The sequence below is a fragment of the Corvus hawaiiensis genome, chromosome 13, assembly GCF_020740725.1.
Source record: "Corvus hawaiiensis isolate bCorHaw1 chromosome 13, bCorHaw1.pri.cur, whole genome shotgun sequence".
Classification (NCBI taxonomy): domain Eukaryota; kingdom Metazoa; phylum Chordata; class Aves; order Passeriformes; family Corvidae; genus Corvus; species Corvus hawaiiensis.
Genome location: NC_063225.1, coordinates 2,518,506 through 2,535,272, shown reverse-complemented (window position 1 = coordinate 2,535,272; position 16,767 = coordinate 2,518,506). Strand labels below are relative to the sequence as shown.

Genomic DNA, 16,767 nt, shown 5'->3' with positions numbered 1-16,767 from the left:
TTTTCCAGTGATCCTGTGACGAGCAGAGCATTTTGCTGCTGGCTTACGCAGGGGTGATTAAATCACACTTGTTGCAATTCATAGTAATGGGCCAGCAGTTCACAGCTGCAGTAATATGGGAGTTCTCAGCCAAAAGGCTTTGCTTGCTACTGTTCTGTGATATCAGGAGAAGAAAAAAGTCTGACTGTTCTTTCAAAGATGTTCTGTGTGCCTTTCATATGTAACATGTAACTGCTGTAAGGTTGCTGTAAGGTTATTTGGTCTTTTGGAGTTGAACATCAGAGTTCAGTTGGAGAATCTTTTGAGTTTTAAGAGGAAAATAGTACAGAATCTGAAGACAAATGTGTTTAACTTCCTTTATAAAAATGTCCTGCTTGTTTATATTCCAGGCCAACTGGCCAGGCAGAATGCATTACAGCTCTTGGTACGCAGGCCTGGGTTGTGACTTGAGACTCTCACAGGCGCTCTGAGAGACTTCTGAATTTCTTGGTGGCCTTTCATGTGCCCATAAATCCAACCCCACTTCCTCTCTAGTGAGGTGGGGTTTGTCATCGTCAGTGGGAGCAAACTGAGGCCATGAGAGACCGCTGGTGCCTAAACAAACACGGGCCGTGGTTAAGTTCAAGGGCCAAATTCCGAGCTCTTAGCTGAGGAAATAGCTGTGGCCTTGTCTGCAAAGGAAACTTTTTACTAGTTGTCCTCTAAGCCCCAAGTGGAGGCTTTTTTCTTTTTCTTTTTTTTTTTTTTTTCCAGTGATGAGTGGCTGTTTCTGGTTAGCTTAAACATTTTCCCAAATTCCACAAGGTAAAAAACAAGCACATTTAGTCCTGTGGAAGAGGTACTTTTACAAGAGTTTGAGCCAATACATCAGATGAATTCAATCCTTGGGCAAGTTCAGAAGCCTTCCCAGGTGAAGATTGGATCTGTAAATGTCCAGCTCTCCTGTAGGACATCCCTGACCATTCGGACAGTTTGGATCACATGGAACTTTTCCAAATATTCCATCTGAGGTGGGTTCAAGAGTCTCTCTGTAGTTGCTCCCCCAAATGCCACACTTAGCAACAATGTGCAAACTGCTTTTAAAATTCTAAAATGTAACTTTTTGCAATGTATTTTATTTCTGTTACCTTGTTCAGTGTTGTGTGCTCTTACTGTCAATTTCCGCAGCTTTTAACAAATTCCCTGTGTTTAAAAGCTCAGTTGTTTCAATGCAGAATGAAGTATTTACTGATCCTACATATTTAATTTAGAAGCTGGGGCCACACTGATAGGAGGGACCTTCCACATGAGTGACTGCTTTTGTCTTGCTGTTTTGGTTGTGTTGTATCAGGCAACCTCAGTGACCAAAACTGCAATGTATGTGAGAATGTGAAGGTAGGTAAAGATGCAGTTAAATCCTTGCTCACCTAATGTTTACTGTGTGTCTTCTTGCAGTGACAACTCCAGAGAACTCCAGAGCTGCCAAGGAGATTTTAAGTTTTCCTTAATGAAAATCAGCTGTAGAGGCCTGGAGGGAAGATCTACATGCAAACAGCAACAATCATTCCCTGGTGAGTAAAGTTTAAGGTGCAAGATGATCCTTAGCCCAAGAATCAACAGCTCCTAGTAAAAAGTGTTCCTCAGCCCTCTTCCTTCCAATGTCAGTAGGAAAGAATGAAGCAATAACAGAGTAGCATGGGGGGTGGCAGCTCCTGAAATTGGACAGCCGACCCCAGTCGGAAGGGGGGATGGAATGTTGCAATACATGTGCTTGGACTTGGATAGTTTAGCCAAGATTATAATAGAGTCACTAAATGAAGCTCTTAAAACAAGCCTGTTATGTATTTTCACCCACTGAGTTATACAGCTGAAAGAACTTACCTGCCTTATTCAAGAACTGATTACCTGCTCTTACACCTTTTTGATTCAGATGGTTCTTTTTTTGATACTGTGTTTATGCTGTAGGAGCCAGATCAAATTTTATTCTAGTAATGTTGCAGTTCAGCACTATTTAGCTTAAACTTTGTTTAACAACACCCCCAAAGTAGCAGAATGCAGTGGTATTCTTTTCTTTGCTGTCTTTTTGTTCTCTACATTTTCTTTAGCTGCTCTATCTTGCAGATATAATATAGGACAGCAAATGATAAATAGGAAAAAATTAGACCCAACAGTCTTGGTCCTACTATGCTTTGATAGTTTTCAGTCTGGTTCAGCCAGTTGTCTGTTCTGCAGAATGACTACAATCATCTTTGCAAAATATTCTATCAGATTGTGAAAGCCTTTCAAGACTGCTATGATTAAATTCAAGTTCCCTAAGTATAACCTGTGGATATGCAACTAAGGAGAGCTCTGCTTGCATTCCCAGGCTCTACGTAACACCCTTGCAATTTCAGATCTCATTTGCCCCTTACCTCTTACTTTACTTTGTAGTTGGTACTTTCCTCTTAACTTTGAAGATCTACTTACTACTGTATTGTGTCCCTTTTCCCATAAAATCTCAAGCTGGGTATACTTCCCAGAAGTATTGAGATACACAGTCACACATACATATATATTTCAGTCATTCATCCTTAAAATTTGCTGTCAAAGCTATTCTTCTGCTGTTGGAACTCTGTTCTCGTGTTCCCCTTTGTTCTGTGGGAGTTGCTAAGATTTCCCATTGAAATTTATTTTTCTCTTTTGTGCAGATTCACTGTGCAGTCCTGTCTCCCACAGTGTGGATGGCTTACAATGGAGACGATGGCAACCTGGCAGTGATACAGGAGCACATTACTTGCAGCTGTAGTGAGATTTCACCCAGCATTCTGATGCAGAGTACTTCACACTTCCAAGTTAATCATGCTCCTCTCTGTTCTTGTTGCTTGGGTAAATATTTCACTCTTGTGTAGATTTGGGCAGTGATCTGTGTGAGAACCAAGGTTCTTCGTTTCCTGCTTGTACATGCTTACCTACCAAGCAAGCTTTTGAGCCCACTGCCTTTTTCACACTTGATGAAATGAGTCTGTTTCCATCATGTAGCATTGCTTCTTTGTAAATCTGAATACAAGTAAAGAAATCCATGTCTATTGCCAAATGTTCTGGCTGAATGCCATCCCTGGTGTTCTGGCTTCATCCAGATGATGAATGTTCCCTGTCAGCCTGCAGCCTAGTGAGAGGGGACAATGGTACAGAAATACTGTAATTATCTAATCAACTTTGCTTAGAATGTTAGGCAAATGCAATTCTTTAATACTCTGGCTTTACTATAGCTGTTAATTACCATGTGCAAATGCAATTTGTACAGCAAAACCGAGTAGAGGAAACATTCACTTTTAAGTTACTTTACTCCCCTCTAGTGGTCTCATACCACACGTACGTTTATGTAACACTTCATCACCATACGTTCAAGGGCAGCGTTAGTATTCTGTAAAAACCAAAAGTCTTCTGCTAACTTCTCCTTCCTTCTGCTCCTCTTCTCTTTCTGTAGAGAAACCACTTCAGGGATTGGGATTCTTGCCAATATAAATCTCTAAGTGAAATTGTTCTTTGTATGTTGAATTTAATTAAAGGCCAAACTGTACCCCCAGCTTTAAAATCCGTACCTGCAGGAAATTCTCAACTCTATGTAGTAAATGCTTATTTTCTGTGCCCTCAAAGGTGTTCACAGGGGGTGTTGGTGTCAGTGTCACAGTGATTTAAATTGCAGCCAAGGCTGCAGAAACACCAGCAGAACCCAGTCCTAACTGCAGTGTTGCTCTGTGTTTGTTCTGTGGCACGTGCCAGGTTTTGGTGTGTGTCTAACACTGTTTGGGCCTGTGGAAGTTGGGGGACATAAGGAGACTGGCAGATGACTGGGTTCCTCCTTTAAACTTGCCAGTTGGCCATTTTGTGTACTATGCAGCTTTCACGAGGTGGAAAACAGGCAAGAACCTACAGGATCAGAATGGAAACTTCTACTTTTGCAGTATATCCCAGATTTGTTGCTCAAGTTACTGAGGTTGTAATCCAGGTGTGCAGCACAGGCTACATTTAGCAATAGTTAATGGGTAAGTTCTTGGCTAACTTTTTCTTTGCTTCCTGGAGTCTGTATTTTAAACAGAAATGACTTGCTAATGTCCTTGGAGAAGACAGGGTAACTAGTAAGAGGCTTGTCATCTGTTTCTGCTTAGACAGAGTGTATTAAGAAAAATGTAGATAGAGGATTCACTTCTCAGAAGTTAGTTGCTCTTTTCAAACTTCCCACTAGAAACATTTCCATTTTATTCTAGAATGCGTTGGACTAATATTTTGAAGAAAATAAAGGGGAATAAAAGGAGTATAGGGTCAATGAAGAAAATGTTGATGATTTTCCATTTGAAAAAATACAGTTCTCCTAAAATACTTCACAGAATTGTGTTTGTCTTCATATTTAGTTGTGGAAGAAAAATGGAAACATTCCAAGAATCAAAACATTTTAACACTGTTTGACTGGAGTGTTTTGTTTTAAAATGAGTCTTGGTTTGTAAACTTTTGCAGCTCTAAAAAGTCAAAATTGAAATGAAACAGTTTAGGAGATCCAAATCTGGCCTTTTTTCCACATGATTTTTCTTTTGTGGAAAACTTAAGTATCTCAGTTTCCTTCCAAACTGGAAGGAAACCAAATGTGAAAAGTAAAATCCTTCGTAAAAATGTAACTCCTGTCTTCCTGCAGTGCACTTACAAGAGATTATTTGCCTGTGTCAGCGATGCATGCTACAATAACCAATAGCTGGGGAAACTATTTCCTACACTTCTCAAGATTGTTCCCTTTAGGTCATTAGCAGATAGTTCTAATAAACATGAGCTGAGCCAGTAGAGGCTTTGACTCTATTTATCGCTGCGGATGTCTGAGCAGTCCCTGTGGGAAGCTGTGACCAATTCATCAGCCAGGGAGTTTAACTTGTTCTTAACTCTTCTCTTGAACAAGCAGTGTCAACAGTCAAACTAAATCAAAATCATTCACATGTGCATGTGTAGGAAGCAGGTAAGACATGTAATGTTGAAATAAAATCATCTGTATAGCTGTAAAAAGCAGGCAGCTGGTGCAGAAGTTTCTTTACTCAATGAGCGGGCAGGCCCTACCTTGGGGAATGTGTGGGCCTGAGCAGGGCAGGATCTGCTGCTGCTTGGGCACCTTGCCTGACACCTGGCAGTTCTGCAGGTGGGCCCAACTCAGCACTGCTGCTCCAGCACTGCAGTGTGGGCACTGGGGCTGGGGGCTGACACAAGTTTCCCTGCCTCCTTTGGTGGTATTGCTGTTATTCTTTGTGGGTTCCATTTGTTAGCTCTCTGCACCCAGTCTGTGTAGTAGTCCCATAACCTTGCAATTCCAGGCATGCATATGATCCAGTACCTTCCTCCAAGGAGCAGATGTAGTTATTTAAGAGCTTAACACGTGAGTCAAAGTAGGACTGCTGGGTTCTTGTGCTTAGGAGAACAGGGAAATTGGCCAGTATGAATTCAGACTCAATGACTGAAGGTTTCTGAAACAGAAAATCTATTGCAACACTGTGCCCCAGTAGAAGAATCAAAGAGGAAGTGATTGAATAGATTCCAGTGGGATCCTGGTACCCCTACTTGTCAGAGCACGGAATCATGGGCTGGTTGGGGTTGGCAAAGAGCTCTGGAGGTCATCTGGTCCCACATGCACTGAATAAGCAGGGTCATCTAGAGCCAGTTGCCCAGGATTTGGAATATCTCCAAGGATGGAGACTCCACAACCTCTATGGCACAAACTGTTCCAGTGCTCAGTCACCTTCACAAATCTCTGACACAACTGATAAGAACTACTTGCTAAAATCCCTAATAATGAGACATATTCTGCCACCCTTACAATTATTCTCTTCCTTCTTTGTAGTTTGAGAAGAATGAGACTGTTGACAAGGAAAAAAGGTCTTAAAATGAATGTGCAAGTGGCCATATCCAAAGCTGCAAGATCCTGTTATGGCAAATGAAGTTTTGGAGTCATCCAAGAGCTGGGCTACTTGCTGTACACGTTTGTGCCTTGCTGTCCAAGTGTATATATTTCCTATGCTGCTGCAGTTTGCCTAGACGTGCTGTCAAAGGCAGTGGCCAGTTGTCTGGAGCTTGCTTTCTGTCCTGTTCATACACTGCAATAGGCCAGTCTTGGGCTTTTGGAGAGCTTCTGGAGTATGAACAACCTTATAAATTAAATCACCACACTGCCTGCTGAATGCTTTCTTGCAGAAGTGCTGGCAACTGTGGAAGATATTTTGTGGATCATCTGAAGAATGGCAGCTTCCACACCTGGCAGCTGTCAGCCAGGGTGTTCTTGACACACAGCTGTCTGCTGATAGCTCGGGAGTGGGGCTGAGCAGTGCAGATTCCAATGGGTTTATAGCTGGGATTTGCAGATTAACACTCTGTTGTACTCTGCAGCATCTTCCTGGGCTAAATCCCACCTGCATTCTTCATGAATGGAAGAAGTTCCTCAGGTTTTCTTTCTACTCTGGTCCTTCAATCACAGTAAAGCAGATTTAGTTCCAAATGTGTTAGAAGAGCTCTCCAGCATGGGATTCGGTTAAGCACAGGACCAACATTTCCCATATTATGGGTGTAGCCAGTGGCATAATTGATGATATTCTATTTAAAATGTTTTATTCTTTCTCTTTCTTTATTTTTTTACTTGGAAATGATATTATACAGTTTTTGACTGCAGGAAGGGGAAGGACAACTTGTGAAACAAATCTGTCAAAGCAGGATAAGTCGCTACCAGGGTTGCCTAAATCAACCACCCTTAAAATGGAGTTTGTGATAGGGCAAAAGGTGGAATCCAAACAAAAAGAAATAACACAGAAAATTCTAGTTAGGTTTCAAATGCTGCGCTGCCCTAGAAGAAAAAACTTTTACCAGGATTCCATGGGGAATGACTATTATTGTCACATGCATATCAGTGATCTGCTGAACTGATATAATGGTACAGTTGTTTTTTTAAGACATTTAGCTCTGAATTTGACACTCTTGAACGTGTGTATTAGAGCATGATACATATGTGAATTCTGAAGACTTATTTTTTACAAGTTTGAGTAAATTAAAAAAGCAGTTATTTCTTGGTTTGCAGAACACTTCTGGAATTTCACTTTGTATTTTCACTGTGCAGGACTCTGAATATTCAGTCAGCAAGACGTCACAGGCTTTTTGTTTCATTGTTTGTAACAAAACCCCAAGTAGGTAAAGAGCCTCATGTGCAGACCAATGAACACAGGGGGTTGCATACTTTGAACAGGAGGAAAGACTTTGAAGACTTTGTAGCCAACTGTATGGAAGGAATTGTTTCCATTTCTCCATAAAGCTTTCAAATCCATGGCATAGGCTCTTTTCAGAAATTTTGCTGCTCTAGCTTAGCTTAACTGATGGACTAGCATTCACCACACTGAAGTCAGGGCATGCTCTGGACTCCACTGAAATAAGTGGAGAGGAAAAAATTATCTTGGGCTTGGACTAGGCTTGTAGTGTCAAAGGAAGCTTCTCCAGATCGTTGCAGTGCAGGGAAACTGTTTTCCCAATAGTTTATCATAAAATGCCTCCAGACTGGAGCCTGTGAAAGATTTCCTTATCTTGAAAAGGCACCATGAATCTCCTTATTTACATCATCCACTTTTCAGCCATAAAATTACACTTCCTTCCTTTTACTGATGAACAGGAGTGGGAAAAGTCAGCCTTAATATATATCCATATATCTATAGATAGATAGATAGAGATGTCCTTTTTCCCAAGCATCTCCTGCCCATGAGTATTTTTCCTTGGCTCTCCCTCTTGGGTTTCAAATGACATTTCCTCTGCTGACTCTGTGCCTGTTCGACCTCTGTTCTTATTTGTCTGAAGTTGTGTGGTATTTTTCTTGGTATTGAAAGGAGTTCACAAAGCTAGAAAAAGTGTTCAACATCTTTATTTCAAATTTGTAAAGTGTCAAAACCTGACTCTTTAAAGAAGAAATGTAGCAGCTCAATCTCTTCTGAGCTCTACCCCATTCATCACAGTAATAGCAATTTTGGGTGGACCTGGTGTTGATAATTTGTAAACCACTGGGGATGTTCTAGAGGCAGTAATTCTGTTTTTTAAAAAAAGCTTAAAAGATTTTTTTATTGTTGGAATTTCTTCCCTCATTTAAATATAATCTGAATAATTTGTACTAGAAACTAGTAAAAGTTACTCTCATTTTAAGTACTCTCATTCTAAGTACTAGATTTTAACTCTATCCCTGTATTTAAATTCTTTCTGTAGGAGAGAAAAAAGGGGTTTTAAACCTCCAAAAAAACATACAGTTTTCTTCCTGTCCCTTCTCATTCCCACTTTGAGCCACAGTATGTGGAATCTATTGCAACTTCCTCCTCAAATAGCTTCTTTTACTTAATTTGGTTATTTGTAAAATTAATATATTTTAAAATTAACTGCAATTTGTATTTCTTGTTTCCTTATAAAGAAAGGCAAGCTGATTGTGTCTTACAGATACAGCTATAAAGCGTTTATATACTGCAAATCAATGAGTTTGCTGTGAGTTGAGCCAATACATAAATAAGAAGGGGCTAAAAATTAAACAGAATCTTCTGTAAGTTAATAGGAAGTTTCCTACTGACATCTGTAGGCTGAATTTACCCAAGTAACTGTACTGGAAGTGCACAGTGCAATATATTAAAGATGTGTGTATTAATAAATGGATCATGTTCTATCCAGTGTGGTGTATAAAGACCTTGCATCTGATGGACGTTTACAGGCAATGAAGGCTGGCTGCTGAAACTTGTGAACCTGATACAGTAACGCCCCAGTGATCCTCAGTAAGTAAATTTTAATACTAGTGGGAGGGAAATCCCCAGGTGATTTTACACCCAGCAAGAAATCACAGATGAGGTTGTCTCAGTTTACTGGTATCTAGAAAACCCGAGGAAATGAAGTCAGCCTTTTGAAAGTTAGTGAATAAAGGAAAGTGCAGATCAGAGCTGTTGTGAACTCTTCACTGGCCAGAGACTCATCCCTGTCCTCTGTGAGTCAGCGGTGCTCTTGGGGCGGAGGCGGCCAACTGCACAGGGGCTGTGAATTGGGAGTGCAACCAGGCAGTGCAGGGAAGCAATTCTTTACTCTTTTGGTACTTTAGAACCTGCACCTGCAGTACTGTATCCAACTCTGGGCACCCTGGCACAAAAACCCACACTCACCCCTAAACCCAAAAGCCACTGACACCTGGAACAAGCCTGGCAGAGGACACCAACATGGTGAGGGGCTAAAGCAATGCTCTCTGAGCAGAGGGTCCATCCAAACTTAAGAAGCACAGGTTAGAGGGAGCATCTTCCTGCTGTCTTCAGGGTATAGAGGAGATAGAGCCTGACTCTTGTGGGTGGTGAGCAGTGGTAGGATGAAGTGCAGGCACAAATTCTAGGAAGGGAAATTCCTACTAAGTATTAAGAAAAATCTATCACAGCAAGGGTTGTGAAACCACAGAGTAGGTTACTCCAGAAAAGTGGGGTGTCCATCCTTGGAGATACTCAGAACTCATCTGGATAGAGCCTGAGCAGCCCATTCTTAGGTTGGTCCTGCTCTAACCAGGGAACTGGACTGAATGACTTTCACAAGTCCCTTCCAATTTAAACTCATCATTGATTCTATGAGAGCTGTATGCAATGCTCTCATAGTGTTATTTCTCAAAGGAAGGGCCTTGCAAATGGAATGTGGTGGGTTCAGAGTCTAATCCCTGGTCTCTTATTACCTATTTTATTATTTCAACTGCATCATGGGGCAACTCCCTATCAACAGAGACATCGCATAGCCAGAGGAGCACTAGGATGGAAAACAGAGGCAGAGACACCCAATCCCTTGCTGACAGTGTTTGAAGGAATGTAGGGCCTGATTCAGCTGTCTTTGTTGGAGTCAGTAGGGAGTTCTGCATAAATCAGAGTTACAAGAGGCTCTTGGTTACTGATTTCCACCCACTTGGAATGTATTAATTTGGATAAAAAGCTATATCCATTTTGCTCAATGTTTTAGGATGGAAATTCCCCTATCAGTTGGTATTTTATGCTAAGCCATGAAAGTTGTTTCACTTTGCTTCTGAGTTTACAGGTGGGATTTAAGAGGTCATTGGGGACAAATGTAAGACTGAGGAAGCTTGGCTTGCAACTGTTACTCTGGCAAAATTCCCATTAAATTTGACAGGGTTATTAGCTGACAGAAAGTAGTAGTATATATATTTCCTTTTCTTGCACTAAGGGTGGATTAAAATTCTTATTTTTAAATCAAAGAAGCAATTGCTATTGTTAAACTAGATTTTCTAGCAGTACACATAGAATTAAATACATCACTGTAGGTATATTAGATTGGGATTAAAAATAAAATTCCACTGTATTTTAGTTGTATTTTTATTCAACCCTAGTCTTACAAAAATAGGTTGGTGCTTCCCCTACCTGGACGACAGAATGAAAGTCATAGGATTTCTTCTGGTTTAGTTCTCTTTTCTTTAGGACCCCCATGAATAACTCTGACAATGGAAGCTCCCTTCAGCAAATGGAGATGTGCAAGAAGTTTCACCCTTACTGGGTAAGGATTGATTTAAAATGAGATCGAGTTTTAGATCTCATTTGAACGGGGTACAGAACATTCCTTAAAAAAATACCGAGAAGGGAATGTCTGAATTAGGCCCTCTTTTGAGTTTCCTTGTACTTTCTTTGTCACTGACACTGAGGAATCCAGGTGTTTTAGAGGAGAAAGCACATCTGTTTCATGCAGATCTTAGTGAGGACAAATGTCTGGTTCTTGGTGGGGTGATACAAAAATTTGCCTTGTTCTTTTAAATTAAAAGTGCTATTTTGTTTAGAACAACATGAGATCTGTGCTAAAACTATTTCACAGAGGCATAAACAGGAGAGATGTGCTCTGAATGTAATAAAATGTAATATGTTTATGCTCACTTCAGATACAACTGAGATAAAATATTGTAATTTCTGCAGAAGCACATAGGCCTCTAATGTCTAAGCCAAGAAAGAACTTATTTTATTTCTTCTTATATTTCTTATATTACAGAAATATTACAACACTTTGCACAGTATCACAAGTTATGGAATTATATGCTTATGTAGGTTGGATTTCTTTCTCCATCACTGTAAACTCTGCTGACAGATGAAAACTTCAAATAAAATCATTTGTAAAAATGAAGTTAAAGTCTTGGGTGAAATATGTCCCCATATCTATCATTACTGAACTCCATAGCTACTTATCACAGCTTGTCTGACCCAACAGCATTAAGAAAAATGGATACTTGTTTTATTTCGAGTTACCTAATTTATTTTATTTTTTTAGATTTAAACCAGTTAATTGGTTGTCTGGATGTAATTACTGTTTGTGCTTGTAACGTACTTAAAAAAATACACACACTAAAACTTTCCCACACTGTTTGTTTTCATTGGCATAATAAAGGCCCTCTTAATAAAGAAACATGTAAGATGGACATACTTATTTTTGCTCACTTGGGTTAGAGTAAATTTACAGATTAAAAAAATGCAATTATTGCAAAAGTTCATACAAATTGAAATAAAGAAACACTTTATGAAATGAGCTCCCAGCATATCACAGTACTTCCAGTGAGATTTTTTTATTTGCAACAGTTCACAACAATTTGCCTGAAATATGACAATTCTGCTCACCATCCTTCAGGAGGAGAGGAAGGAGTGTTTGAGTAAGATGGACTGGCTAGCCCAAGGCCAGCAAGGAGGGAGACCAGTACTTTGCACCTCTGCTGCTGAGCACGAAGATCACCAGCACTGAAAATTTCAGTTCAGTGTTTTTATGGGAGCCAAATAGCAGGACAAATAGGTATGTCTCTGAGGATCAGTTACATGTTAATAATTTGGGCACTGTGTAAAATGATTTCTGTTCATGATGCTGATAAACACAGGGAGGTGCACCAAGGCATGGTTAGCAAGTAGCGTGTCTTTCACTAGAGGAATGTACTGGTCTTGATTTAAAGTGTGTATATAGTTGAATATTTAGGGTCATTGTTTCCCAGGTGATACCCAGCTGTAAAGTGTAGTCTATGTCTCTTCTATCATTCCCTCTTATAATCAACCTGTAATTAACCTGCCCTGATTCTGGGCCCTGCCACCACAAGCCATGTCATCTATGTCTTCCAAAATACAGCTACAAGAGTCTCAAAAATCACCTGGAAGAATTAGCATTGTGGAAAAATAGTTGCTTATATGTTATGGAAAATTCCACTGTGCATGTTGCAATGATCTTATATGTCTTGTTCTTGGTGTCTTTTATTTTTGGGTTTGATTGCATGGTTTGATCAAGGAACTCAAATATCACTGAGTTGCTGGATCTCAGTTAATCTAAGAGTTCATCTTTCTGTTTGTCACAGGAAATGGTGATCAACTGGATCATCAGAATTGCTTCTTAGTTGCCTTGTTTTTTTTTTCCTTAAGTGAAACTTCAAGTGGCTGACAAGTGTTTTGGAGACCATATAGAAATCTGTTTGTCTAGATGTTCTTCAGAGCCCAAATGTTTGCAGAGACTCAAGTGGCTGTGGGAAAGAATGGATGACCCTTATTAGCAGCTCTGTTCAGCAGCAGAGAGCAGAAGTTGTTTTAAGTCCTTGGCTTATGACAATGTATTTTTCTAGTGGTTTGAGAACCCAGGTGGGCACTATTTTAAAGTTGTCAACAATGTAAGTACTTCTAATGTATAAGCATATTCTTTAAAATGACACACCAGAAGTTGATGATGTGCTACATATTTCACCAGATTAATGAACTTCCAGCCCACATATCATGTAACATTACTTCATATAGTGTAATCCCCATTTCTGCAACCATGCAAGATACCAAAAAAATACATCATAAAATGTGCTAGGAGATATGAGAAAGTCACCCCATTAGCCTGTGACACAGACTAGATATTTTTCTGGTAGATCATCCACAAAATTAAAGCAGTTGAAACAGAAAATGTTGAAACCAAAAGAATGTTTGAGTAAATAGCAACCCAGAATTCCTTTCATAACTCACTTTTGTTTACTGGTAAATTCTATCTTCACATTATAAACATATTTAGTAAATATCTGATGACATTTTTGCAGTGGCTCAGTTTAACTTCTATATTCACTAAGTAAATGTTTAGATTTTGCTGTATGCATAGAGGATAGTGAAGGAAGAGAACTGTATATCAACGTACTGCGTGTCCTGAATTTCTTAATTGAAGGGATAATTACTACCACCTTTTCTTCATCTCTTTTTGGGTTTGAGCAAATTTTAATTTGACACTGCAAAAGAAATACAAAATCCTTTAGACAATGCTATATTGTCTCTTCAACCAGCATAGCCATAAAAAAAAATCTTATCTTTGTATACTTGTGTGTTAGACAAACAAGAAAAACTTTGAAAAATAAAATTCCTGTTTATTCAACTAGATTGTAACAGGAAAATGAACATTTCACATTAATCACAACCCGTAACATCTACTTCTGTGGTGCAAGCTGCAAATCAGTAATACTTTGCTTGCAGAATTGAAGTTAATTTGTTAATTTTGCACAAGTTACAAAATAGCGGTATAAAGTGTGGGCTGCTACTGTCCTGAGCCTTGTTCAGACACACTGAAGTGGCATACTCTGTACTCCATGACTTCTTTCTTGGGCCAGTATCTCGTAGTATTTCACATCTACCTTTTACCTTATACATTGCACCTGAAAGTTTTAACAGTAAACTGTTGAACAGTGACATTGAAATGGTCAAAATCAAATGACTGTTTTGTAATTTGCAGAATCTAGCACTTTTCTTGATGATAAAAATCAGCCAAAAGGATTAGAAAGCTGCTATTGTGGTGAGTACATAGTTTAGATACTTCTATGCGTGTTTAGAAGGATAATGCATATTTAAATATGTAGTATATAAACTACTGTAAACTGATTCAAACTCTGTATTTCAAATAGCATCTGTCATACCTTGTGTCACCTACAGTTCAGCTGTAAACAGAGATTGGTTCTAGGAAATCTTACACACTACTTCCTCTTTTCCTGAGACTGTATTAGTGGCAGAATACACCATGCATTTATCTTTGGGCAGGGTGGTGGTTTGACAGCTGCTGTGTGGGGGCAGCTGCTTGCTTATGAAATTGTGCAGCTGAGCATTTGCAACATCAATTCAATACTACAGAACCACTTACCATCAGTACCTGCCTGAAACTAACAAAAAAGGGAAATACCTGCAAATTAGGAATCCAACGTTTCTGCCAAAATATTTATATGTGAGCAGCAGCAGAATCCATAAGTATCATTTACGTTCAGTCTAATTGGTTTGCTTTTTGTTTGTTTTGTATTTCCTGTGTTTGTTGAAATGGGATAATCCTGGTTCAGAGAGTTACTTGATAGGAGCATATAGAATCTGGGTCTGAACTCTATTAACTGTGTTGTGTTGTGTTCCCTCCTCAGTTATTTCAGTATAAAAACGTTCTACCTTTCAGGTGTTCGTAGTGGTTGCTCTTTTTGATTTAAACCATAAATAAAAACTGCAGGGCTTCCTTTCCTTGAGAAGGATGAGGCAGGCATTTGTTCTGGAGCTGGCTGTGGAGATTTAGGAGTAGGTACAGAAGAGCTCGGTGCCTTGGTGTCTGTGCCATGTTAGTTACTAGAAAGTGCATTATTCATTCTGCAGCAGCCTCTCCGGTAAAGCCACCATTGTTGCTGTTTTTCCTTATAAGGGAAACAGATACCTTTATGTTATTTTTCATAAGCCATAGATGCAAAATGCTGCACCTCTAGGAGACAGATACCTCTACACATACCTATCTATATGCTTTAGACGGAGGTATAGGCGGGCACTTCCTTCGGTTCCCCCTCACTCCTGTCTGACACACTTGGCTCAGCATTAAGGCTACCCCAGGCGCTGATGCTTCTGCTGCCGTGTGAGCCGGGGACCCGCGGGGTAACCCGAGCTGGCAGCGCTGCCTGGCCGCAGCCGCCTCCGAAGCGGAGGGAGCGGGAGCGCCGCGTCCTCCCGGGCAGCACCGCACGCTACCCGCGGCTCCCGGGGAGCCTCTGGGAGCCGAGCATCCCGCCAGCCCCGGGCCGGCCGCAGGTGACCCACGGCGGGGCGGGCCAGAGGCCGCCCGGGCAGCGCTGGGAGCCCCCGGGTTGGCGGCTCGGGGGTGGGGGGAACATTTTTATTCCCCTCTCTCTCGCGAGAAAGAGTTGGGCGGGCGATACTTGAAGAGGAGAGGGGGGGAGAGAGGAGGGGAAAAAGGAGGAGGAGGAGGGAGGGGGCACTGGAACCGCAGCTGGATTAGCGGTGGGTGCAGCGGCCGCAGCTGGAACAGCAGCGGGAACGGCAGCCGGCGGCGGCGGCTCCAGCGGGTGCGCGCCCCTCGCAGCGGCTTCTCCCGGGGCGGGCGGGCTGGGCGCGGGGCTCCTGCCCGCGGCGCTTCGGCCGCTGCGGCTCTAGCGGTGCCCGGCTCGGGGAGCCGGGAGGGTTCATCCCCGGGGAACGCTTCCAGCCCCGGAGCGGCTTCGGGAGCGGTGGCGGCGGCCGCGGTCTGTCCGCGGCGGGTGCGGGAGCCCCCGCGGATGCTGCTGGAGGGGAGGCAGAGCCCGCGCGGCCCCGGGCAGCCCCTCGCCATCCCCCGCGGCCGCCGCCTCTCGCGGGCGCGATAGCGCCGGGCTGGCCGGGGGCCGACGGCGCCGGGGCGCGGGGGCAGGCGGCGGGGGGCGCGGGGGGGGGCGCGGCCGCTTTTCCTCGGTCCCTGACTCCTTTTCCTCCTCATTTCTCCCCTCGCAGCTCGCCTTGGAGAGGCTGGTCGGAGACAGGGCGGCGGGGACCGGCGGTCTTCGGCGGCGGAGAGGAGGCAGCGGCCGCTCGCAGCCCGGGGGCTCGGGGGACGCGATGTGGCGGGGGCGGCTGCTGGGGATCGCCCTGGGAGTTGCCGTGCTGTGGGCGTCCCAGGCGGGCGCCGCCGCCGCCGGACACGCCGAGGGGGTGAGCGCCAAGGAGAGCCGGTCCAGCCGGGCCAAGAGGCGAGGGCACGGCGGCGGGCACGACGCGCTCAAAGGGTAGGTGCGGGGCCGGCCCCGGCCCCTCCCGGGGTGCCGCGGCGCGGGCCGGGCAGCCGGTGTACATCTGCCTGCGGGTGTGAGTGTGTGTGCATCCACAGCCAGAACCCCTGGAGCTCTGGGGGTGCGAGAGCTCCCCGAGCCCCCTTGGGGCTGCCCGTACCGAGGAGCGGTTTGGGCTGGGGGCGCCGAACGCCGCCGGCAGCACCGCAGGGTAGCGCCTGGGCTCGGAGCCCCGCCACCCTGCCAGCCCCCCCGCGGGACCGGGTGCTGGGTCCTCTGCGACCTGCAGCCGTTCTTCGCCTCTGGGTGGGCGATGCTTCGTGAGGATGAGCCGCAGCAGCGCGAGGGTTGCTGATTTATCTTCTAGGAAGGCCTTAGATAAAGGCACGCTGTGGGCTTGTGCATTCCTCCCGCATCCCGCGCTTCTGCTTTGCCTAAAGCAGGATAACGGTGATGCCTGGAGCCCACAGCATGCCCTTTCCATCAGCTGTCCTCTTTTCATCTCCGCCTTGAACCTTTTGTGATGTCCATTCTGCTCTCAAGTAGACTGTCTAACTATCTAGTACTAGTATGAGTGAGCCCAAGCATACAAGAGTGTAATTTCTTATGAAACATTGTGGTACATGCTTAGCAGAGAGGTTTTTTGGCGAGCTAAATCTGCGTCAGGCAAACTTTTCCCAATTCTAATGGAACACCTTTCCAATGCAAAAATAGTTGTGAAGTCAGCTGAAAGGCATTGCATGCAT

At 43.1% G+C, this 16,767-nt stretch overlaps 1 protein-coding gene and 1 long non-coding RNA gene across 4 annotated transcripts in view; one reads left to right on the top strand and one right to left on the bottom strand.

The window, feature by feature from the left end:
• Window positions 1-10,954: 10,954 nt before the first annotated feature.
• On the bottom strand, window positions 10,955-15,121 carry LOC125332901. Its single transcript, XR_007206662.1, has 2 exons — window positions 14,758-15,121; window positions 10,955-14,665 (listed from the first exon to the last, which is right to left on the bottom strand). It is a non-coding gene; the product is annotated as an uncharacterized LOC125332901 (long non-coding RNA).
• A 143-nt stretch (window positions 15,122-15,264) lies between these two features.
• FBN1 (fibrillin 1) overlaps window positions 15,265-16,767 on the top strand; it is a 145,147-nt gene continuing 143,644 nt past the window's right edge. For 2 of the 3 annotated variants that reach the window (XM_048317491.1, XM_048317490.1), the window contains exon 1: window positions 15,747-16,018. In XM_048317491.1, coding sequence (XP_048173448.1) covers window positions 15,852-16,018 — 167 coding nt within the window. In that variant the 5' untranslated portion in view covers window positions 15,747-15,851. Of the gene's footprint in view, window positions 15,326-15,746; window positions 16,019-16,767 lie in introns of those variants that run through there. The other variant, XM_048317492.1, reaches the window with a different exon arrangement.